We start from the raw sequence: 24852 nt of genomic DNA on the forward strand, positions 1-24852 counted from the left end.
TTTACCTCTAAGAACAAGGGAGAAAAAAAAAAAAAAAAGAGCTTGTTTCCTGGGGCCTAGGAACAGTACTCAAAGCTACCATATATGTAACATTTTTTGAGGTTTCTATGTTTTACCTATAAAGTCATTATAAGTTTACATTCTATTTGATGATATAGTGACATGTGATTTCAGATAAAAATATTTTAAATTATGCTGCATCTCCCCAAGTGATTGAGTAGATGTGCTTTTGATGGCAGTGGCATCCCATCTTGAGTGGCTGCTGCCATGATGCCAGCTACAGCGGGGGAGGAGCAGCTGAGGATGCTTGCTCTCCCAAAGTGGTGGGAATGGGGAACAGGCAGAAGTCCCACTCCCTTCTGAGTTGTAGGGGTGGGGGCCCCACCTTCATAGGCACAGCTGCAGCCACCCAGACACAACTGTGGACTCAGGCACCCTTGTGCACTTGGGGACCTGGGAACTCCCCCTGCCCCTACAAGCTCAGAAGTGCCTGCTCCCACTGCCTGGCCTCTCCCCACTCCTGGTCCCTGCTCCAATTTCAGAGCAAAGTCGAGGCTGAGCCGAGGCACGATCGTGACCCAGCCAGGTGTGCACACAGTTTGGGCAGCGCTGACATGCCAGCCCCTGCCACCTCTACCTCCTGCAGACACCAGGCACAAATGAGCACAGGACGGAAGTTGCAGGGGGCAGGAGGGCTGAGGGCAGCGCACAGTGGGTCTGCAGGTACCCCTTGACATGAACAGCCTGAGTACCACAGGCACCACAGATGGCAGAGTGATGGCAGACGGGCTCCCGGGCAGAAAGGGGTAGGTCACTGGTGAAGCCCTACCTTTAAGCCAGGAATGGCTTGAAGGGCTGCCAGTTCCGAGGACAGGAGTGAGAACTTATGGTGCTTTTTCTGGGCCTGCCCATGGAACAACTGGCATGCACCTCCTCCCCTCTAAAGCCCATGAAAACCAAGGACTCAGGACAATCCAGGATGACTGAATAGGAACAGCTCTGAATTGCAGTTCACAGCAAAAACACAGAGGGCAGGTGATCACCGCATTTCTGAACGAATTTTTACTGCCCATAGACCAGCAGGTTCCTGGGCAAAAAAACACCATGAGTCTCAAGCGCGACTGTTTCAGCTGGTGCAGCGGGTCTCTGCACAAAAACTCACACAAATCTGGGCACCGTTTCAACTTGCAACTGGAACACCTGGGAGACAGAGTCAGCTGTTCAGCTAAGAAAAGGGGGGTGCTGAAACAGGGAGCCAGGTGATCCAGCTCGGCGAGGGTCCCAACCCACAAAGACCAGCAATCTGAAATGCTCTGGATTGAAAGTTTCACAGCAAGCACAGCTGGACCCAAATGGTCCAGCTCTGTGGGGGGAAGGGTGTCTGCCACTACTGAGGCAGTTCGCCACTACCGAGGCAGTCCTCCATTACAGAGATAGTCTGCCAATATGGAGGCACAACACCATTACCAAGGATGTCCTAACTATACCCCTATAAACAAAACTGCAAGGAAGTTCACACAGCAGCTGGGCAGAGCCCATGGCAGCTCAGCAACACATCTGCTGGCAGACTGTGACTAGGCTACCTCCTTGCTGGGCAAGACATCTCTGAAAAAAGGAAAAAGCACAACAGGAACTTATAAATAAAGCCTCACCTTCCCAGGACAGAGCACCTGGGGAAAAAAGGCAGTTATGAGTTCCACTGCAGCAGCTCTGAAAAGAACAGCTCAGCACTTGAATTCCTATAAGGGACAGACTGTCTCCTCAAGCAGCTCCCCAACCCCCGTATATCCAGAGACACCTCATAAAGGAGACCTCCGGCTAACATCTGGTGGGTATCCTTCTAGGCCAAAATAACAGAAGAAGAAACTGGCAGACTCTCACTGTTCTGCAGCCGCTGCAGGTGATCCCCAGGAAAGCAGAATCTGGAATGGACCTCCAGCAGTCCTACAGCAGAGGGGTCTGACTGTTAGAAAACAAACTAAGAAACAGAAATAACTTCATCATCAACAAAAAGGATGTCCATAAACCCCATCTGAAAGCCACCAACTACAAAGACCACAGGTAGATAAATCCACAAAGATGGGAAGAAACCAGTGCAAAAAGGATGAAAACACCCAAAACCAGAATGTCTCTCCTCCTCCAGTGGATCACAACTCCTCACCAGCAAGGGAACAAGGCTGGATGCAGAATGAGTCTGATGAATTGACAGAAACAGGCTTCAGAAGGTGGGTAATAACAAATTTCTCTGAACTAAAAAAACATGTTCTAACCCAATGCAAAGAAACTAAGAACCTTGAAAAAAGGTTTGACGAAATGCTAATGAAAATATACAGCTTAGGGAGGAATATAAATGAATTGATGGAGCTGAAAAACACAACACGAGAACTTCACGAAGCATACACAAGTTTCAAGACTGACCACACAGAAGAAAGGATATGACAGACTGAAGACCAACTCAATGAAATAAGACGAGAAGGCAAGATTAGAGAAAAAAAAGTAAAAAGAAATGAACAAAGCCTCCAAGAAATATGGGATTATATGAAAAGACTTAATCTACATTTGATAGGTATACCTGGATGTGACGGAGAGAATGAATCCAAGCTGGAAAATACTCTTCAGGATATTATCCAGGAGAACTTCCCCAACCTAGCAAGCCAGGCCAATATTGAAATCCAGAAAATACAGAGAACACCACATAGATATTCCTCAAGAAGAGCAACCCCCAAGGCACATAATCGTCAGATTCACCAGGGTTGAAATGAAGGAAAAAATGCTAAGAGCAGCCAGAGAGAAAGGTTGGGTTACCCACAAAGGGAAGCCCATCAGACTCACAGCTGATCTCTCAACAGAAACCCTACAAGCCAGAAGAGAGTGGGGGCCAATATTCAACATCCTTAAAGGAAGGAACTTTCAACCCAGAATTTCATATCCAGCCAAACTAAGCTTCATAAGCGAAGGAAAAGTAAAATCCTTTACAAACAAGCAATTGCTCAGAGATTTCCTCACCACCAGGTCTGCTTTACAAAAGCGCCTGAAAGAAGCACTAAACATAGAAAGGAACAATCATTACCAGGTAATCCAAAAATGTACCAAATGGTAAAGAGCACTGACACAATGAAGAAACTGCATCAACTAATGGGCAAAACAACAAGCTAGCATCAAAATGGCAGGATCAAATTCACACATAACAATATTAACCTTAAATGTAAATGGGCTAAATGCCTTAAACAAAAGATACAGACTGGAAAATTGGATAAAACGTCAAAACCCATGGGTGTGCTGGATTCAGGTAACCCATCTCACATGCAAGGATACACACAGGCTCAAAATAAAGGGATGGAGAAAGATTTACCAAAAAAATGGAGAAAAAAAAAAAAAAGCAGGAGTTGCAATCCTAGTCTCTGATAAAATGGACTTTAAACCAACAAAGATCAAAAGAGACAAAGAAGGGCATTACATATTGGTAAAAGGATCAATAAAACAAGAAGAACTAATGATCCTAAATATATACACATCCAATACAGGAGCACCTAGATACATAAAGCAAGATCTTAATGACCTACAAAGAGACTTAGACTCCCACAAATTATAGTGGGAGACTTTAACACTCCACTGTCAATATTAGGTCAACGAGACAGAAAATTAACAAGGATATCCAGAACTTGAACTTAGACCTGGACCAAGCAAATCTAACAGACATTTACAGAACTCTCCACCCCAAATCCACAGAATATACATTCTTCTTAGCACCACATCACACCTACACAATCAGAAGTAAATAACTCAGCAAATGCAAAAGAATGGAAATCATAACAGTCTCTCAGATCACAGTGCAATCAAATTAGAACTCAGAATTCATAAACTAACTCAGAACTGCACAACCTCATAGAAACTGAACAACTGGCTCTTGAAAGTCGACTAGATAAACCGACTGGATAAACAATGAAATGAAGGCAGAAATAAAAGATGTTCTTTGAAACCAAAGAGAATAAAGACACAATGTACCAGAATCTCTGGGATACATTTAAAGCACTGTCTAGAGGAAAATTTATGGCAATACATGCCCACATGAGAAGCAAAGAAAGATCTAAAATCGACACCCTATCATCAAAATTGAAAGAGGCCAGGCGCGGTGGCTCACGCCTGTAATCCCAAAACTTTGGGAGGCCAAGACGGGTGGATCATGACGTCAAGAGATCGAGACCATCCTGGTCAACATGGTGAAATCCCATCTCTACTAAAAATACAAAAAATTACCTGGGCATGGTGGCGCGTGCCTGTAATTCCAGCTACTCAGGAGGCTGAGGCAGAACTGCCTGAACCCAGGAGGTGGAGGTTGCAGTGAACCAAGACTGTGCCATTGCACTCCAGCCTGGGTAACGAGCAAAACTCCGTCTCAAAAAAAAAAAAAAAAAAATGAAAGAGCTAGAAGAGCAAGATCAAAAAAAAACTCAAAACCTAGCAGAAGACAAGAAATAACTAAGATCAGAGCAGAACTGAAGGAAATAGAGATGCAAAAAAACTCTTCGAAAAATCAATAAATCCAGAAACTGGCTTTTCAAAAAGATCAACAAAATAGACAGACCTCTAGCCAGATTAATAAAAAGAAAAGAGAGAATAACCAAATAGATGCAATAAAATACGATAAAGGAGATATCACTACAGATTGCACAGAAATACAAACCACCAACAGAGATACTACAAACAACTCTGTGCACATAAACCAGGAAGCCTGGAAGAAATGGATAAATTCCTGGACACCTGCATCCTCCCAAGCCTAAACCAGGAAGAAGTCGAAACCCTGAAAAGACCAATAACAAGGACTGAAGTTGAGGCAGCAATTAATGGCCTACCAACCAAAAAATCCCCAGATGGGTTCACAGCCGAATTCTACCAGACATATAAAGAGGAGCTGGTACCACTCCTTCTGAAACTACTCCAAACAATTCAAAAACCGGGAATCCTTCCCAAATCATTTTATGAAACCAACATCATTCTGATACCAAAACCCAGCAGAGACTCAGCAAGAAAAGAAAACTTCAGGCCAATATCCATGATGAACACAGATGCAAAAATCTTCAATAAAATACTGGCAAATCAATTGCAACAGCACATCAAAAAGCTTATCCACCATGATCAAGTAAGCTTCATCCTGGGGATGCAAGGCTGGTTCAAACTACGCAGGTCTATAAACATAATTCACCACATAAACAGAACCAAAGACAAAAACCACATGATTATCTCTATTGATGCAGAGAAGGCCTTCAACAAAATTCAACAGCCCTTTATGCTAAAAACTCTCAATAAACTAGGTATTGATGGAACGTATCTCAAGATAATAAAAGCTGTTTACGACAAACCAACAGCCAATATCATACTGAATGGGCAAAAACTAGAAGCACTCCCTTTGAAATCTGGCACTAGACAAGGATGCCCTCTCTCACCACTCCTGTTCAATATAGTAGTGGAAGTTCTAGCCAGAGCAATCAGGCAAGAGAAAGAAATAAAGGGTATTCACTTAGGAAAGGAAGAAGTGTGTCCTTTGCCCACTTTTGAAATGGCTTTTTTCTTGTAAATCTGTTTTAGTTCTTTGTAGATTCTAGATATTAGCCCTTTGTCAGATGGGTAGATTGCAAAAATTTTTTCCCATTCTGTTGGTTGCCAGTTCACTCTAATGACTGTTTCTTTTGCTATGCAGAAGCTGTGGAGTTTGCCCATTCAAAAGTGGGCAAAGGACATCAACAGACACTTTACAAAAGAAGACATACATGAGGCCAACAAACATATGAAAAAATGTTCATCATCACTGGTCATCAGAGAAATGCAAATCAAAACTACATTGAGATACCACCTCATGCCAGTTAGAATGGTGATCATTAAAAAATCTGGAAACAACAGATGCTGGAGAGGATGTGGAGAAATAGGAACACTTTTACACTGTTGGTGGCAGTGTAAATTAGTTCAACCATTATGGAAGACAGTGTGGCAATTCCTCAAGGACCTAGAAATAGAAATTCCATTTGACCCAGCAATCCCATTACTGGGTATACATCCAAAGGATTATTAATCATTCTATTATAAAGATATATGCACACCTACGATCACTGCAGCACTGTTTACAATAGCAAAGACTTGGAACGAACCCAAATGCCCACTGATGATAACTGGACAGAGAAAATGTGGCACATATACACCATGGAATACTATGCAGCCATAAAAAAACAATGGGTTTGTGTCCTTTGTAGGGACATGAATGAACCTGGAAACCATCATTCTCAGCAAACTGACACAAGAACAGAAAATGAAACACTGCTTGCTCTCACTCATAGGCAGGTGTTGAACAATGAGAACACATGGATATAGGGAGGGGAGCATCACACACTTAGGCCTGCTTGGGGAGGACTCAGGGAGGGACAGAGGGAGGTAGGGAGTTGGGGAAGGATAACATGGGGAACAATGCCAGATATAGGTGATGGGGATGGAGGCAGCAAACCACATTGCCATGTATGTACCTATGCAATAATCCTGTATGTTCTTTACATGTACCCCAGAACCTTCAGGGCAATAAAATAAAATATAAACAAACAAACAAGCAAATAAACAAACAAAACAAACCATGGACTCAGCCAGACTTGCAGAGACAATGGAATGATTTGCCTGCAGATGGAGCTACCCACTCTGGGTCTCCTGTCCACTGAAGGTTGCACAGGTGATGGGACAATCTGCACACAGGTAGGAGCTACCCATTCCAGGTCTCCTCTCTGCTGAAGGCTGCACAGACAATGGGATGGCCTGCATATATGAGCTACCCACTCTGAGTTCTCCTCTCCACTGGATGCTGGACACTTGTAGGGACCACCTGCCTGCAGACAGGAACCACCCCTTTTGGGTCTCCTGAAAACTGTTCTGCCACTCGATGAAGCTCTTCTCCACCTTGCTCACCCTCTACTTGTCCACATACCTTTCTTTCTAGATGTAGGACAAGAACTTGGGATCCACCAAATGGTGGGACTAAAAGAGCTATAACACAAACAGGGCTGAAACATACCCCCTTCCCCACCTGCCATGTGGCAGGCAAAAAGGAGAGAAGAGCTGCAGCCTTTCAGGAAGCCCAGACCCAGGGAGTCCCTAAGCCAGGACTATGACACCCTCTTGGGGTTTTGTGGTTTCTGGTGTCTCCAAGCTTCTGGGTGCCACCATGTTCCCCTTGCCCAGATGTGGGTCCCCACAGCAGAAGCTGCATGCAGTACATCTGGTCCCACCACAGCTTCGTGTGAAGCCCACCAGTGCCAGCGCCTGGAGCTGCCTGCCCCAGCACAGCAGTCAGGCTGTGTGCAGTGGCTAGACCCCACACATGCTTGCCCACCCACCCCTCACCACTCCATGCCTGGCTCACACTTGGCAGGTATGGGATCCAGGACAGCAGAGCAGCCTGCCAGGCTGAGTGGGCAGAATGCGCCCAGCAAGTGTGAGCAATACACAGGCAGAAGGTGCCACTGGCCACAACAGTTTCCAGATTGCAAAGCAACACTCCAAGGATCCTGTGACATCTTTATTTCTCTTCTCTTTTTAAGAGAGGGTCTTGCTGGTGTCACCCAGGCTGGAGTGCAGTGGTGCTATCACTGAAGCCTTGACCTCTCAAGCTCAGGTGATCCTGCCACCTCAGCTTCCTAGATAGCTGGGAAGCTATCTAGGAAGCCACTACACACATGCCACTACACAGGGCTAATTTTCTTATTTTTATTTTTGTAGAGCCTGAGTCTCACTTTGTTGCCTAGGCTGGTCTCCAACTCCTGGGTTCAAGGGAACCTCCTGCCCCAGCCTCCCAAAGTGCTGGGATTACAGGCATGAGCCACCATGCCCAGACAGATTTACTTTTCCCTATTCTTCCTGCTAAGTAAAATGAAGTCCCCTGGACAATATATATAAAACAAATGTAAGAAGAATCTGAAAGATGTAGAGAAGAAGGCAGACTAGCTAGTCATCTAGGGACCTGACGAATTATACTATGGTGCAATCCCTGGGTTTTCTTTTTCTCTCACATATACAGACTTAGAGCTGAATAAGTCCACAACCAAGGAATAGTGAGGACCAAAAAAAAAAAAAAAAAAAAAAAAAAGAAAGAAAAAAAAGCTTTTCTCCCTAGCTAAAAAACAGGAGAGGTGAAGCCTCGTAAAAGAGAATACTTTTAAGTAGTAAGCATTCTACTTGAGCCAACCACCACAGAAAAACTAGCCCCACTCACAACTATACTAGCAAAGGCCAAGTGAGGACCCTAGGACTTATTTTCATCTCTGCTGTCTGATAAAGCACTATCCCTCCCTTGTGGTATCAGTGAAAGTCTAGGGAAGCCTAGACTATCCAGCAAAATGAAATGCCCCTCTCTCTCCCAGCTACGGGTAGAAAGAAAATATTTGCAAACCTCATATCCAATAAAGGTCTTGTATCTGCTAGACTTACATCTAACCTATATAAAGAACCCACAACAGTAAAAAGGAAAAATAAAAGACAATCCAATTAGAAAATGGGCAAAAGAGATAGACATTTCACTTAACAGGATACAGAGATTGGAAAAAGAGATATGAAAAAACGTGCAACATCAAAAATCATTAAGGATATGCAATTTAAAACCTTAGTAAGATACCACTACATACCTATTAGAATGGCTAGAATAAAGATAGTGACAGTATCAAATGCTGGTGAGGATATGCAGAAGATGGATTACTCACACACTGCTGGTGGGAATGTAAATGAAATAACTACCCTGGAAAAAAGGTGTGGCCTGTCTTTCAAAAAACTAAACATTCAACTACCATATGACCCAGCAACTGCGATCCTGGGCATTTATCCCACAGAAACAAAGACATATTCACACAAAACCTTGCACATGAATGTTTACAGCAGCTGTATTGGTAAAGCCAAAAACTAGAAAACAACCAAAGCATTCTTCAGTAGTGAATATTTAAACTGTGGTGCATTCATAGTGTGGAATACTATAGATCAATAAAAAGAAAAACTGATACACAAAACAATCTGGATGAATAAATACCCCTTAATACCCAACCAGAATGGCGATAATCAAAAAGACAGAAAATAACAAATGCTGGAAAGGATATGGAGAAACTGAAACCCTCATGCACTGCTCATGGGAATGTAAACAGCTCAGCTACTTCAAAAAAAGGTTAGAAGTTCTTCAACATGTTAAACATGGAGTTATCATGTGTGTCCCAGTACTTCTACTCTTAGGTATATACCCCAGAGAAAGGAAACATCCACAGTAACACATAAAGACTTACTATGTTCATAGCAGCCCTGAATGGTCAGAATGGAAAATCCAAATGTCTACCAACTCATTAATAAACAAAACATCTGTACAATGAAATATAATTTGGCAATAAAAAGGGATGAAGTACTGATTCGAGCTACAACATAACATGAATGACTCTTGAAAACATTATTCTAAGTAAAAGAAGGCAGTAACAAAAGATCACATACAATTCTATTAATATGACATGTCCAGAACTGGCAAATCCATAGGGAGAAAAGTGGACTGGTGTTTGCTTAGGGGTAGGGAATCAGGGGAGAGGGAAGAATAACAAAGTTCTAAAATTATGTTATTGTAAAATTCTGTAAACAAACTCCACTTTAAAATGGGTGAACCTTATGGTATTACAGTAAATTATACTGAGATAAAGATGTTATGAAATTACTGGTTAGCTAAAATACGTCTTTTACTAATTTCCAGAGACTATTTCACAATTAAAATTCTCTCTTCTCAACAGATCTACATGAGTTTTATCAGGTTATATTATTCTCTCATTGTCCAGCTTAATGACACACTAGCCAGATGCAGTGGCTCACACCAGTAATACCAAGCACTTTGAGAGACTGAGGTGGAAGGATAGCTTGAGCTCAGGAGGTGGACATTTGCAGTGAGCTATGATCTGGCCACTATGCCAGCCTGGGCGACGGAGCAAGACCCTGTCTCAAACAAACAAAAACACGTCAACTACTTCATGTAACAAACCAAAACAGAAATTAATTCTTCACTGTCACATAAATCAGTACAAAGACACACACATGCGCGCGCACACACACACACACACACACACACACAGTTGACAAGCACTAAAAAGTAAACATCTACTTTCTACAAATAAATGAAACATACTACCTACCATGTGATATAAAACTTACTTAAAAGACCAATAAGCTTTCGAAAACTTTTGTTTTAAAAAAATAGTTGTCTCAATTTTTTTAATGTATAAATTACCATGGTATTTATGGCAGGAGTAACTTTGTAAGAAGCTCACAGTTTTGTATTTTATGCCGTCAAAACCAATTTTTTAAAAAATTCAGTTAAAGCTGACTTCATTAGGTAAAGTATACTTCTACTAATAGAACCAACAACTATGCTAAGTATTTAACAATTTTACTATAATGTGTCGTGGTGACTCTCTTTGAGTTTAATCCATTTGGAGTTCATTAACACATTTTTCACCAAATTCGGGAAGTTTTCAACCATTATTTCTTCAAATGTTATTTCTGCCCCTTTCTCTCCCTCTTTTCCCTTAAAAATCCCATAATGCATATGTTTGTATGTTTGGGGATGTCTAATAGCCCTGTTCATTTTCTTTATTCTTTTCTCTTTCTGCTCCCCAAATGAATAAATCAATTGACCTTTCTTCAAGTTCACTGATTCTTTGTTCAGACTACTCAAATCTGCTACTGAACCGCTCTAATGAATTTTTAATTTGTTATTGTACTTTTCAGCTGCAGAATTTCTAGTTGTCTCCCTTTTTATAATTTCTCTTTGTTGATACTTCTTTTTGGTGAGAAATCCTTTTCTTCATTTCCTTTAGTTCTTTGACAATGGTTTTGTTTAGCTCTTTAGTACATTTAAGCTGGGCCTCCTCAGGGATAGTTCCATTAATTTCTCCTTTTTCCTCTGAATGAATCACACTTTTTTATTTCTTTGCATACGTTATCATTTGTTGAAAACTGGACATACTGAATATTATAATGTGACAACTCTGAATACTGGATTCGCCCCCTTCCCTGGAGTTTGCTGTTACTGCTTGTTGTAAGCTATTGTTTGTTTAGTGACTTACTATTTTGTAAAGCTTCTATTCTTTGTTGTGTATGGAACTGAAGTCTGTACTCCCTTACCTTCAGGGTCAACTACTGTTTTGACAGTTTCCTTAAACACCTGCAGCCAAGAAAAGAAAAAAGGTAATAGGAAAGAAAAAAAAAAAAACACTCCCAGTCTTTTCTTCTCTGTGTTGGGGCACTCTGTCAAACTTAGCCAAGCCATTTACAACTGTCTTAGCTTTCACATCCTACTCAGGCAGAGCCTGAAGGTCAGCTAGTGGTGAAAGCTTAGGGTCTTCTCAAGCCTTTCTGAGAAGAAATCCAATCCTAGGCATGTACATAACCTTCTCTATCTCTCAGCATACACAAAAGCTTTTAAAAGTCCTTATACAACCCTGTATCTCCTTTTTCAACTGTTTCTTCCTGGCTTTTTGTCTACCTATTCGTGGTCCTAATTTTTATCCCCAGATTCAGGTTGCTACAGCTGAAACTCTGGCCTTTAAATACTTTTGACACATGCTGATGGACAAGCCACCCCAGTCCCAGGAAAGCTCTGAGTTGTATAAAACAAAGGGAAGCTCATACTGATTCTTCAGAGACTTCAGACAGGTTAAAACAATCACCATTTTTTTTTTTTTTTTTTTTTTTTTTTTTTTTGAGATGGAGTCCCACTCTGACTCCAGGATGGAATGCAGTGGCATGATCTCGGCTCACTGCAACCTCTACCTCCCGGGTTCAAGTGATTCTCCTGCCTCAGCCTCCTGAGTTGCTGGGATCAGAAAAGCGCACCACTTTAGTAGAGATGGGGTTTCACCATGTTGGCCAGGATGGTCTCGATCTCTTGATCTCATGATCCACCTGCCTCAGCCTCCCAAAGTGCTGGGATTACAGGTGTGAGCCACCATGCCCGGCCCACAATTCTTTGAGAGCAAGATCTGTACTAAACCTTCCAGTGCTGACAGCTTGTACCAGGAGTGTAAGCTGCTGTCTTCAAAGCCATTGTTAATCTAGACACAAGGAATGGTAGGTAAGCAATTTAAGGTGCCATAGTGTTCTCTTTCTGCTGTGCAACAGCTCCTTACTTTTCCTGGTTTTTAATGTTTTTAACTAAATTCCAGAGATCTACAAAAATTAATTCTGATAGTTTCTGGAAGTTTATTATGTTTTTGTAAAAAATGGAGCCCTAGAGTTCCCTACTCCACCATATTACATGACTTCACTCACAAATGTTTTATATGCATAACAAAAGCATTTGACTTCGATTATGCTAACTGCAAATTTCAAATATTCTTTATCATATTTTGGGTATTACTCCTCCTCTAAAGAAATATTTTTAATTAGCTATAGATTTTATTTTTATTCCTAAATACTTTTTGGAGCTTAATAAAAGAATTGTGGTTTCTTGATTAGATCTATGAATGTAAAAATTTATTTATAAATTTCCTAATATTGAACTATCTGCTTTGCCTGTAACATCAATTCCCAATTTCCCCCTCCAGGAAAGCTCTGAGTTGCATAAAACAACTCAGATTGTCCCTGGCAATCACCATTCTATTCTCTGTTTGCTGAATTTGACTATTTCTACCATCTGACATTTATTTCACTTGTTTGGTTGTTATTCATACACTCTCACTTAAAGTAAGCTCATGATGAAGAAATGTGTGTCTATTTTGTTCAGTGATGTCTCCTCAGCCTATAGATGAGTGACAGTACATACCAGGCATTCAATAAGTATTTGTAAAATGAATGAATAAATGTCCAATAGTAGGGTAGTGAATAAATTGTTATGTTCACACAATGGGATATTATATACCTATGTAAAACTATGCTTTCAGAGAAGTGTTAAAGGGAAATCATAATATATTTAAGTTTAAAAAAAAAAAGGATCCAAAACTGTACACACAGTGTGGCCAATATGGGTTCCCCAAGAGCAAGGCATATCTTGCCAAACACTATTTCGCAACTACTCAGTTAACAGACTAAAGAAAGTCAATCATAAGACGGTGAAATATAAGACAGTTGAATGACAGTATTGTGAAGTACTCCGGGTGTTAGAATAATCTTATTCAAAAGTTTTAGATTTTTTTTTTTTTTCTTTTTGAAACAGTCTCCTTCTGTCACCCAAGCTGGGTGCAGTGGCACAATCTCGGCTCACTGCAACCTCCACCTCCCAGGTTCAAGCAATTCTCCTGCTTCAGCTTCCCTAGTAGCTAGTATCACAGGCATGCACAATGACACCCAGCTAATTTTTGTATTTTTATTAGAGATGGGGTTTCACTATGTTGGCCAGGTTGGTCTCAAACTCCTGACCTCAGGTGATCCATCCACCTTGATTTCCCAAAGTGCTAAGATTACGGGTGTTAGCCACCTTGCCCGGACAAAAAGTTTTACACTTTTTATCCATAACCCTTACTAAACATTTTTAAAACTTTTGGATAAAAATACTTATCAAATATACAAATGGCACAAAGCTGAAAGGGATACTTTAATATAATAAATGACCAAATTTAGATTAAAAATCATTCCAGTAGGCTTGAACACTGATATAGAAGCAATAAAAAGAAATACAGGAGAGTTAAAAGGTATTACATAAGGCCAGGTGCAATGACTCATGCCTGTAATCCCAACACTTCAGGAGGCTGAGTCGGGTGGATCATTTGAGGTCAGGGGTTCAAGGCCAGCCTGGCCAACATGGTGAAACCCCCATCTCTACTAAAAATGTAAAAATCAGCCTGGTGTGGTGTCACATCCCAACCAAGTAGCTGTAATCTCAGCTACCTGGGAGGCTGAGGCAACAGAATCACTTGAACCTGGGAGGTGGAGATTGTAGTGAGCCAAGATCGTGCCACTGCACGACAGCCTGGGCAACAAGCCAGACTCTGTCTCAAAAAAAAGAGGATTTGAAAAAAAAAAAAAAAAACTATTATATAGATACAAGGTCATGCCACTACACAACAGCCTGGGCAACAAAGACTGTCTCAAAACAAAGATTTTTTTTTTTTAATTATCATATAAACACAAGAAATGAGAATAGAAAGTGTGGCAATAGTTCACGGTTTTTTTTGTTTGGTTTGGTTTGGTTTATTTCTTATAGCTTTAAGTTTTGAAAGCAGTACTTTTTTTTTTAATACCCAATTATGCTGTGTCCATTAGAAATCTCACAGTACACTGGCAGAAAGAGAATTACTAAATATATTTCATGCTGGTTAGATCAGAAATGAAAATGTGTTTTATCTAATTCAGGATACTTTATTTTAAGAAAAACACAGACAAACTAGAGTCTACCCAAGGTAAGGCAACTTGATTGCTGAGGGATCTGGAAATATAAACACAAGAAAGTAATTTTTTTAAAACAGGGAAACACAGATCACTTAGAAAATTGTGTACTTCCAAACAAATGATGCTAGGATAGTGCTCACTTAAGCAGCACATATACAGATGGTACTAAGACAACCAATTATCCATTTTATTATTCTTACAATCACAGGTATATATGTAAAACCTAAAATCCAATCTACTTTGTACTGTTCAAACAATTTTCCAAAATTGAGACAATCCAAGTAATTAAACTGTATCACTGGAGAATAGTTTTCTAAGACACTTTGTATGAATCAGGCCATGAAACCCTTGTATGATAGCTATATCAATTATTACATGATTAATAACAGTAATAGCAGTTGGCAGTTATTGAGTACTAACTAGGTATCACACATTCTACTAAGCATTTTATAGGCATTATCTCACATAATCCACACCAAAACCCTCTAAGATAGATATCATTATACCCTACTAAAGTGCAAAATAGCAGACGAAACACCTTATCCATAGGACAATGAATAAATTATCATGTAATCACAACTGGAATGCTTTACAGTAATAAAGAATAAACGAAAACTATGCAAATCTACACTGAAGCAGCTGAAAACCCTAAAACTGTGTGAAACACCCAGTTCTCAAAAGAATATGTATCATACTGATTCCATCTACAGAGAGTTCAAAACCATACAGAGGAGCAGGAAAACCATTACATATCAAAATAAGAAATAAAAATGATATGACTGGGAAAGAAAAAACAAAGAACTTCAACAGAATTTGGTAATGTTCTGTTTTTCAAGCTGGATAGTCAATATACGGGAATTATTTTTACTTGCTGCTATTCTTTACACATATGATTGAGATATACTCTTTTCTATGTATGAAATAGTTAATAATAGAAGGAAAATAAGTACTATTAAAATGAAAGTCATTTTTACATAAGCTATTATAGCTGTGTACTCTAAAGCATTTAAAATACAACATTTGAAAATAGCTGGACATCATCTGGATTTCAAGGTATCACTTTCAAGAGAAAATAAGGGTGATATTTAGTCTTCTCTGTTCTAAAAAATACTGATAAAACAAGCAAATCAGTTTTTATTTTTCTAAGATGATAAATTTTTTAAAATATGAACTTGGAATTAATAAAAACTTAACATATCTAGACTGTAAGAATCTAATACCTACATCTTAACTTTTGAAAAATTATGACGCCTGTCTAGGCACAGTGGCTCATGCCTGTAATCCCAACATTTTGGGAGGCCAAGGCAAGAGGATTATTCAAGCATTCAAGACCAGCCTGGACAACACAGAGAGACCCTGTCTCTGCCAAAAATTTAAAAATTAGCCAAGCATGGTGGCACATACATATGGTCCCGGCTACTTGAGAGCTGAGGTGGGAAGATTCCTTGAGCCCAAGAGTTCAAGGCTGCAGTGAGCTGTGACTGCACTGCTGCACTTCAGCCTAGGTAACAGAGCAAGATTCCATCTCAAAAACAAAACCAAAAAAAGGCTCGTAACACTAGCCAAATATTATCAGCAAGTCAGCTGATGCCCAAGGAAGATATCCAAATTCCATCACCCATTCTTTCATATTTACTCTTTTCATTTCCAGATTTCTTTTATACCTTGGACAAGTCAGTTGTTCTCCCATGACCAAACAACTCTGCCTTGATCTCTTCTACTTTCCTCCTGTCATCTTCATTTAATTCTGAAATGGAGTATCCACAATCATGTGCTAAATTGAACTTCAGATTCCAGGCTGGAGAGAAACCATAGTACACTTGAGATAATAAAATGTGAAAGTGATAATTTGTCAACAACTGTAGACATTTGATCATAAAAGATCATCAATATATGCAACTTAATACCCACCACAATGCTTAGTAGGTCTTCTTCTCAATTATGACAAGCTATTAAAAATTCTTGACAGAGATCATTCTACTGCAAAGTCTGATTTTTTTAAGCCATGCTTTATAGATAATTCTACAAAAAGTCACTTTAAATATGGTATTCAATCATATTTATCTTAATCCTCCTTCTAATCAAGAAAATTCCTTTGCTTCTCCCTTAGTTCCTGCTATGTAACTCACGTTTCCATAAGAGTGATATTTAAAAGTAATAAACACAACTTGGAGGTTTTTTTGTAGAATAAAAATGTGCAAGGAACAGTGTAGGAAGTTAACTTCAAGGGTCAATTTCCAGATAGGTGTAAAATGCTTTTAAATTACCTTCCAAAATATATTCCCATATTGTCTTACAGATTTTTTGTTTTGTTTTTAATGGAATTCTATTAGAAATTAATGAGATTTGTAAATATTATTTTAAACCTCTAACCCAAGTTTAGCATAAAATACATTCATTTTTTTTTTTAATGTCTGAGGATCAGCACCCAGAGTTTTATTAGAAAAGGGAAAGAGAAAATACATGCAGTTCTAGGACAAAAAGCAACTTAGAGCACGGCAAACTGGAAGCTTTTTCTGCCTTTAGAATAAGGATACTATAATGGGAGGATTAGGGAAACGTGACAGCTTTAGGAGCTCAGAATCCCAAGCGACCTCTTTACTCTCTGTCATACATCAGTATCTACTTCTCCTAAAAAATTAAACTCAGACTGGTACTATTAATACTGTAACTTAACTACATTGTTGGTTAAATAGGGTTTTTCTGGGTTGTTAGTAGAAATACAATAATTATAACAATTGGAAAACACATTTAGAACTCTCAACATCTATTTTTTTCTTGTTTTTATTTTTCATTGGCTAAACTCCTTCAAATCATAAACACCTAACTTAAAACAAATTATTAAACTATAATGTTTATAAGACTGAACCTGACTTTATTCTTACCATGTGCTCGTACACGGCTTTCCTCTTCCTCTGCATTTCTTAGTATTTCTTTGGCATGATTCAGGGAGGATTCACATTGCAGAAGGTTTTTGACGTGTGCAGCCAGTGAATCTATGCTGCTACCACCACCATCCTCACTCTCTGACACACCCTCTTCCTCTCTGCTATCTGTTATACTTGTCTTGGGTGAAACATATGGAAAGAAGTTTAGAAGAACGTCGGAAACTGATTCCAAAGACTCTGGTAAATTACTGTCCCATGAGCAGGAACCATTTCCATCACTGGCATCACTACTTGAATCACTTTTTATGATAGTCATCATAGGGATAATAATTTTATTCCCAATGGTTCCACTACACCCTTCAGGTTCAGATCTCATTACAGATTTGGCTGCTTGATACCGCCTAAGGGTTTCTTCTAATGCCATACTGGCTTTGTTCTCTGCTTCCTGTAGAGGGCTTCTAACTGTAGTTGAACTAATAAACTCCCAATTTTCAATGCCTCTCTGGCATTTCAAATTCGTCTGTGTGCCAATATCCTTCTGCATGCACCTGCTGCTTGGGTTTTCCTCTGTGAATGCCTGTCTCTGAAGCAATTCAACATTAGATAAATCAGTGGAAGAAGGTTCTTTGAAGCAAACCACCTTCTTAGATTGTATAAATGAAATATCACTAATATCTCTGAAAGGGGCAAGGGGAGCAGGAAAATTGCATCGTTTCAGTGCTATGTTTTCTGCCTCCATCAAAAGTGTCCGAATTTCCTTAAGAGTTTTAGAACTATTTTCTGCATCCTGGATTTCTTCAGAGCCAACATCTCTCAAACCTGCAGATTCTGTTTTTTTTATTAGAACTCTGTCATCAGCCTGAGAATTTAAAAGCACATTATTTGAGCTAAAACTGGAGCCAGAAGAATTCAAATTATCTATTAGCCTTTGGACATGTTCTGAAATAAGCTTGTGCTTCTCACCATGTGAGTAAGTACCAGAGGGAACTGTTTGCAATCTAGTAATTTGATCAGCTTGCCCAAGAGCACTTGAGATCTTTAGAGCATCTTCAGTTAGATGTCTATCTGGCAAATCCTTGTGATAGAAAATATCTGGTTTCTCTTGGTGTGAAAAGGAACTAAAAGGAGCTGTTGGTAATACTGTTTTCTGGCCAGCTGGTCCAGGAATAGCTGAAACTTTCAGCACATCTTCAGTTACATATCTACCTGGCAATTCCTGTGGACTGAAAATACTTGATTTCTCTCTGTGAAAATAAGAACTAGAGAGAGGTATTGGTTTTCCAGTATTCACATCAGTTGGTTCAGAGACAGCTGAAATCTTTAGACCTTTACTTTGATCTTTATCTGGCAACTGCTGTTGAAATAAAACATCAGGCTTTACTCTTTGAGAATAGGAACTATGAAAAACTGTCAGTGATGGAGTCTTCTGGTCATCTGGTCCAGTCACAGTTGAAATCTTAGACTTCTCTATTTGTGGGTAGGAACTAAGGGCAGCTGCTGGAAACTCAGTTTTCTGATCATCTGGTACATCTGCAGTTGAAATCTTGAGTTTCTCTGTATGTGAATGTGAATAGGAACTAGACAGTCCTATTGGTATCCCAGTCTTCTGCTCTGCTGGTATAGAAACAGGTGAAACTTTCAGAGCCTCTTCTGTGAGATGACTATCTGGCAACTCATACTGAGAGGAAACACTGGGCTTCTCTCCATATGAGTAGTAACTTGAAGATGCTGTTGGTATGTCAGTCTTCTGGTCACCTTGTCCAGGAAAAACAAAAACATTTAAAGCTTCTTCAGTAACATCCGGCAACTCCTGCTGATGAAAAACACTGGGCTTCTCTCTATTTAAGTAGGAACTAGAGGACAATATTTGTATTCCAGTCTTCTGGTCAGCAGGCCCAGGAACCTCTATTGCTTTCAAAGTTACTTCAGTAAGATCTGGCAACTCCTGCTGATAAGAAATGACAGACTGCTCTCTCTGTGGGTAGGAATTAGAGGATAGGATGTTTATCCCAGTCTTCTGGTCAGCTGGTTCTCTTAAAATTCCCAAAGTTGCTTCAGTAAAATGTGGCAACTCTTGCTGGTAAGAAATAATGGGCTTGTCTCTGTGTGAATACGAAGTAGAGGTTACTGTTGAGACCCCAGTCTTCTGGTCAGCTGATCCAGGAACATCTGAAACTTTCAGCGCCTTTTCAGTTAGATGACTATCTGGCAACTCCTCTTGGTAAGAAATATTAGGCTTCTCTGTATGTGAATAGTAAGAAGAGGTTACAGTAGATAACCCAGTCTGGTCAGCTGGATGAGGAACAACTGAAACTTTCAGAGCTTCTTTAGTTAGCTGAGTGTCTCGCAGGGCCTGCTGGTAAAAGACAATGGGCTTCTCACTATGTGAGTATAAACTAGAGGATACTGATGGTGTCCCAGTCTTCTGGGCATCTGGTCTAGGAATAGGTGGAACTTTCAGAGCTTCTTCAGATAAATGACTGTCTGATAGGGTCTGTTCGTAGAAAATGACAGGCTTCCCCCTATGGGAGTAGGTAATAGAATATACTGGTGGTGTCTCAGTCTTCTGGTCAGCTGGTTCAGGAGTAGCTGAAACTTTCACAACCTCTTGATTTAGAGGACTGTCTTGTAGAGCCTGCTGGTAGAAAGTAATGGGCTTCTCTCCAAGTGCACTGGAACCTAAAGGTCCTGTTGCTATCTTAGTTTTTTGTTCAGTAAGTCCAGAAACAACTAAAGCTTTCAGAGCCTCTTCAGGTATGGGACCAACTGGAAAGGCTTGTTTGTAGATAATAATGGGCTTCTCTCCAAATGAGTAGGAAGGAGAGGTTATGGTTGGTATGCCAGTTGTGTGGTCGGCTGGTCCAGAAGCAGATGAAACTCTCAGAGCCTCTTCAGGTATTTGACTACCTAGCAATGGCGGTTGGTAGAAACTGCTAGGCTTCACTCTATGTTGTGAGTAGAAACGAGAGGTTACAGTTGGTGTGCCAGGCGTCGGGTCAACTGGTCCAGGAACAACTGAAACTTTTAGAGACTCTTCAGGTAGATGACCATCTGGAAAGGCCTGTTTATAGATAACAATGGGCTTCTCTCCAAATGAGTTGGAAGGAGAGGTTACAGTTGGTATGCCAGTCGTCTGGTCAACTGGCCCAGGAGCAACTGAAACTTTCAAAGCCTCTTCAGGTAGATGACTATGTGGCAAGACCTGTTGGTAGAAAATGCCAGGCTTCTCTGTGTGTGAGTAGAAAGTAGAGGGTAAAGTTGGTATCCCAGTCTTCTGGTCAGCTTGTCCAGGAACCACTGAAATATTCTTAGCCTCTTCAGTTAGAAGACTACTTGGCAACAACTGTTGGTAGAAACTTCTGGGATTCTCTCTATGTTGTAAGTAGGAAGGAGAGTTTACAGTTGGTGTGCCAGTTGTCTGGTCAACTGGTTCAGGAGCAACTGAAATCTTCAGAGCCTCTTCAGTTGGATGACTATCTGGCAAGACCTGTTGGTAGAAAATACCAGGCTTCTCTGTGTGTGAGTAAGAAGTAGAAGTTGGAGTTGGTGTCCCAGTCTGGTCAGCTGGTCGAGGAATGGCTGAAACTTTCTGTGCCTCTCCAGGTATATGACTACCTGGCAAGGTCTGTTGATAGAAAATATCAGGCTTCTCTGTGTGTGAGTAGGAAGTAGAGGTTGGAGTTGGTGTCCCAGTCTGGTCAGCTGGTCGAGGAACGGCTGAAACTTTCTGTGACTCTTCAGGTATATGACTACCTGGCAAGGTCTGTTGATAGAAAATATCAGGCTTCTCTGTGTGTGAGTAGGAAGTAGAGGTTGGAGTTGGTGTCCCAGTCTGGTCGGCTGGTCGAGGAACAGCTGAAACTTTCTGTGCCTCTTCAGGTATACGACTACCTGGCAAAGTTTGTTGATAGAAAATACCAGGCTTCTCTGTTTGTGAGTAGAAGGCAGAAAGTACTCTTGGTATCCAAGTCTTCTGGTCACCTGGTCCAGTAATAGCTGAAACGTTACGAGCCTCTTCAGGTATATGAGTACCTGGCAAGGCCTGCTGGTGGAAAACGCTGGGCTTCTCTCTATGTTGTGAGTAGTAAGTCGAGGTTGGAGTTGGTGTGCTAGTCTTCAGGTCTGCTGGTCTAGGAGCTACTAAAACATTCAGAGCCTCTTTAGGCAGATGACTGTCTGGCAAGGTCTGTTGGTATAAAATACCAGGCTTCTCTCTTTGTGAGTAGAAAGAAGGTACTGCTGGTGTGTCAGTTGTCTGGTCAGCTGGTCCAGGGAGGGCTGAAACTTTCAGACCCTCTTCAGGTAGATGATTGTCTGATAACACCTGTGGGTACAAAACACTAGGCTTCTCCCTCTGTGAGTAAGAACTAGACTGTACTGCTGGAATCTCAGTCTTCTGGTCAGCTGGTCCAGGGCCAGTTGAAACTTTCAGAGCTTTTTCAGTTGGGTGACTATCTGGCAACTCCTGCTGAGAGAAAATACTGGGTTTCTCTCCAAGTGAGAAGAAACCTGAAGGTACTGTTGGTGTCCCAGTCTTCTGGTCAGTCAGTCCAGGAATAGCTGACATTTTCAGAGATTCTCTACGTACATCACTGTTTGGCAACTCTTGTTGGTAGAAAATACTAGATTTATCTCTATATGAGGGAGAATTAGAGGACACTGTTGGTGTCCCAGTCTTCTGGGTAGAAACAGCTGAACCCTTCAGAGCTTCTTCAGGGAAAAGAATGTCTGGCAGGGTCTGCTGGGAAAAAATAATGGGCGTCTGTCTTTGTGAATAGAAACTAGACGGTGTTGAGGGTAAACCAGTCTTCTGATCATCTGGTCCAGGAACAACTGATACTTTGAGAGCCTCTTCAGTTAGGTGACTACTGGGTAAGGTCTGCTGGTAGAAAGCACCAGGCTTCTCTGAAAGTGAGGAGGACACAGAGGAAGTAGAGGTTACAGTTGATGTCCTGGTCTTTTCGTCAGCTGGTCCATAAACAGCAGAAATTTTCAGAGCCTCTTTGGGTAGATGGCTGTCTAGCAAAGCCTGCTGGTAGAAAATAAGGAGCTTCTCTCGGTGTGAGTATGCATTAGAGGGTACTGTTGGTAGGCCAGTCCTCTGGTCAGCTGGTCCAGAAACACCTGAAACTTCCAGACCCTCTTCAGGTAGATGACTGTCTGCTAACACCTGTGGGTACAAAATACTAGGATTTTCTTTCTGTGAGTAGGAAATAGACTGTACTGCAGGTATCTCAGTCTTCTGGTCAGCTGGTCCAGGAGTGAATGAATCTTTAAGAGTCTCTTCAGTTTGATGACTGTCTGGCAACTGTGGCTGGTAAAAAACACCAGGCTTCTCTCTACGTGAGTAGGGAGTAGAGAGTACTGTTGCTGTCCCAGTCTTCTGGTCAGCTGGTCCAGACACTGCTGAAACTTTCAAAGCCTGATCAGTTAGATGACCATCTGTCAAAGTCTGTCGATAGAAAAAGAGGGGATTCTCTCCATATGAGTGGGATGTAGAGGATACTGTAGGTATTCCAGTCTTCTGCTCCACTGGGCTAGGAGTAGCTGAAACTTTCAGAGGCTTTTCAGTTAAGTTACTCTCTGGTAACTCTCGTTGGTCGAAAACACCAGGCTTCTCTCCATGTGTGGAGGTTACAGCAGGTATTCCAGTCACCTGGTCACCTGGTCCAGGAGCAGCTGAAACTTTCAAAGCCTCTTCAGTTAGATGACTGCCTGGCAAGCCCTGCTGGTAGAAAATACTGGGCTTCCCCCTGTGTGAGTAGGAACTAGGGAGCACCGTCAGTGTTGCAGTCTTCTGGTCAGCTGGTTCAGGAACAGCTACGACTTTCAGAGTCTCTTCAGTTAGATGAGTATCCGCTAATGTCTTTTGGTTGAGAGTATCAGTGTGTTGACCAGTAGTAGTTTCTAGAGGAGAACTTACAGCCAACTGAGACAGGTCCTCAAGGGACGAGGATAAATGAGATCCAATGTCTGAATCAACAGGAGTGGTAATGATGCCTGGTTTCAAGTTGGATTGAGTAACTTTAGCTATGCTTCCTTTAGAAGTGTCTCCTAAAAAAAAGAGATTGTTAATACTATATGAAATTTTCTATGTGCTGAAAAAAGTAAAGCAAGCAATGAATCCTGAGGAAGCAGCCATCAGAGGAGACAAATATTTGTACACAAAGATATTAATTAGAAAACTAAAGTAAAAATATTTTAAATCTTCAACAACAGAGTAATGGTTATAAATAATAGTATATCCATTTGATGGAATATTATATGGATCTTAAAATTTGGCTTTTTAGAGAATTTTCAATGAGATGGGATAATACTATTGGGTCTAGGATTTGATTTCACCCTACTTACAATCTGTTATTGTGTGTCTTGTATGCTGGCAGAAGACACAGGTCCTCAGTGAGAGACAAAAGACTTTATTATCCCTGGTACAGCAAAGGATCATCAGCTTATTTTCACAGCTTCCTCTTGCCCCCAAGTCCCACAGAGGCAGTACAATATGGCCTAGAGGGATGCTATGCATGCAGTGAGTTTGACGGACCCTCCCAACAAATGCACCCTGTATAATATATATATTTAAGTACATAAAACTGAAAAAGACTCTAAAGGTTACTCTGAAGAGTTTGAACTTAATTCCATAAGCCATGGCAAGTTGTTTAAAGTTTTGATAAGAACTGTACTGCAAAAATATGAATTCAAGATGAGAAGGGAATATAAAAATCTAGGCTGCACAATCTAACAGAAATTTTCTATAGAAAAGTTCTATATTTGCACTAATACAATAATTCTAAATGGAAGCAGTTTTAAACAGCAGTGTAAAGGAAGTGACTGCAACAGAAATGACAGGATATGACAAGCTGTCCATTCATTTGTTCATTCAAAATATATGAATGCTTACTATGTACCAGGCACTGTTCTAGATAAACAAGATACAGCAATAAACAAGCAGACAATAATCCCTACCTCACAGAGCTTATTTGTATTCTAGCAGGAGGAGGCTGACAGTAAATTGGTAAAACATATGTGTCAGATGGTGTTAAGATGGCTGATACATACAGCAAGTATTATCTATACTTTACGCAGAGGGAAACCAAGTTGCAAAGATGACCATGTAACAATGCTTCTCAATGTGCGGATCTTGCTAACTTGCAGATTCTGATTCAGTAGTTCTGGGTGGGACCTGAAATTCTCCATTTCTAACAAGCTCCCCAGGGATGCCCATGTTATTGGTCCTTAAACCACATTTTAAGTGCAAAGATACATAATTTTCCTAGAATTGTAAGTGGGTAAGTGACAAAAATTGGTACTTTAACCCTTGAACTCCAAATCCAAATTCTGAACTCTTTCCACTACAATTGACGGGCTTTCTATGGCCACTAGTGAGCTTCAAAGGAGCTGAATATAGAATGAAATGGGTTGGGAAGTAAGTGAATTTTAAGGTAAAGAACTAGAAATATCAAGTATTAACTCTTCAAGAAAAGTAAAACATTTAAAAATGTAACATGCATTGTAACTTGAGAAGGAATATGGGTTACAAAATCTTTGTGAGGTTCTTGCCTGATGGGTCTGAAGAAAAAAAGAAAAATTTTTGCGA

At 40.5% G+C, this 24852-nt stretch overlaps 1 protein-coding gene across 17 annotated transcripts in view; it reads right to left on the bottom strand.

The window, feature by feature from the left end:
• ALMS1 (ALMS1 centrosome and basal body associated protein) overlaps positions 1-24852 on the bottom strand; it is a 345038-nt gene that overhangs the window by 245795 nt on the left and 74391 nt on the right. For all 17 annotated transcript variants that reach the window (XR_012517383.1, XR_012517382.1, XR_012517381.1 and 14 more), the window contains 2 exons: positions 17256-23312; positions 16035-16168 (listed from right to left, as the gene is read on the bottom strand). Coding sequence is in view for 1 of the 17 variants with exons in the window: in XM_074398294.1 (XP_074254395.1) it covers positions 16035-16168; positions 17256-23312 (6191 nt within the window). In the remaining 16 variants the exon portion in view is untranslated. The remainder of the gene's footprint in view (positions 1-16034; positions 16169-17255; positions 23313-24852) is intronic.

This window comes from Saimiri boliviensis, chromosome 1 (genome assembly GCF_048565385.1).
Source record: "Saimiri boliviensis isolate mSaiBol1 chromosome 1, mSaiBol1.pri, whole genome shotgun sequence".
Lineage (NCBI taxonomy): Eukaryota > Metazoa > Chordata > Mammalia > Primates > Cebidae > Saimiri > Saimiri boliviensis.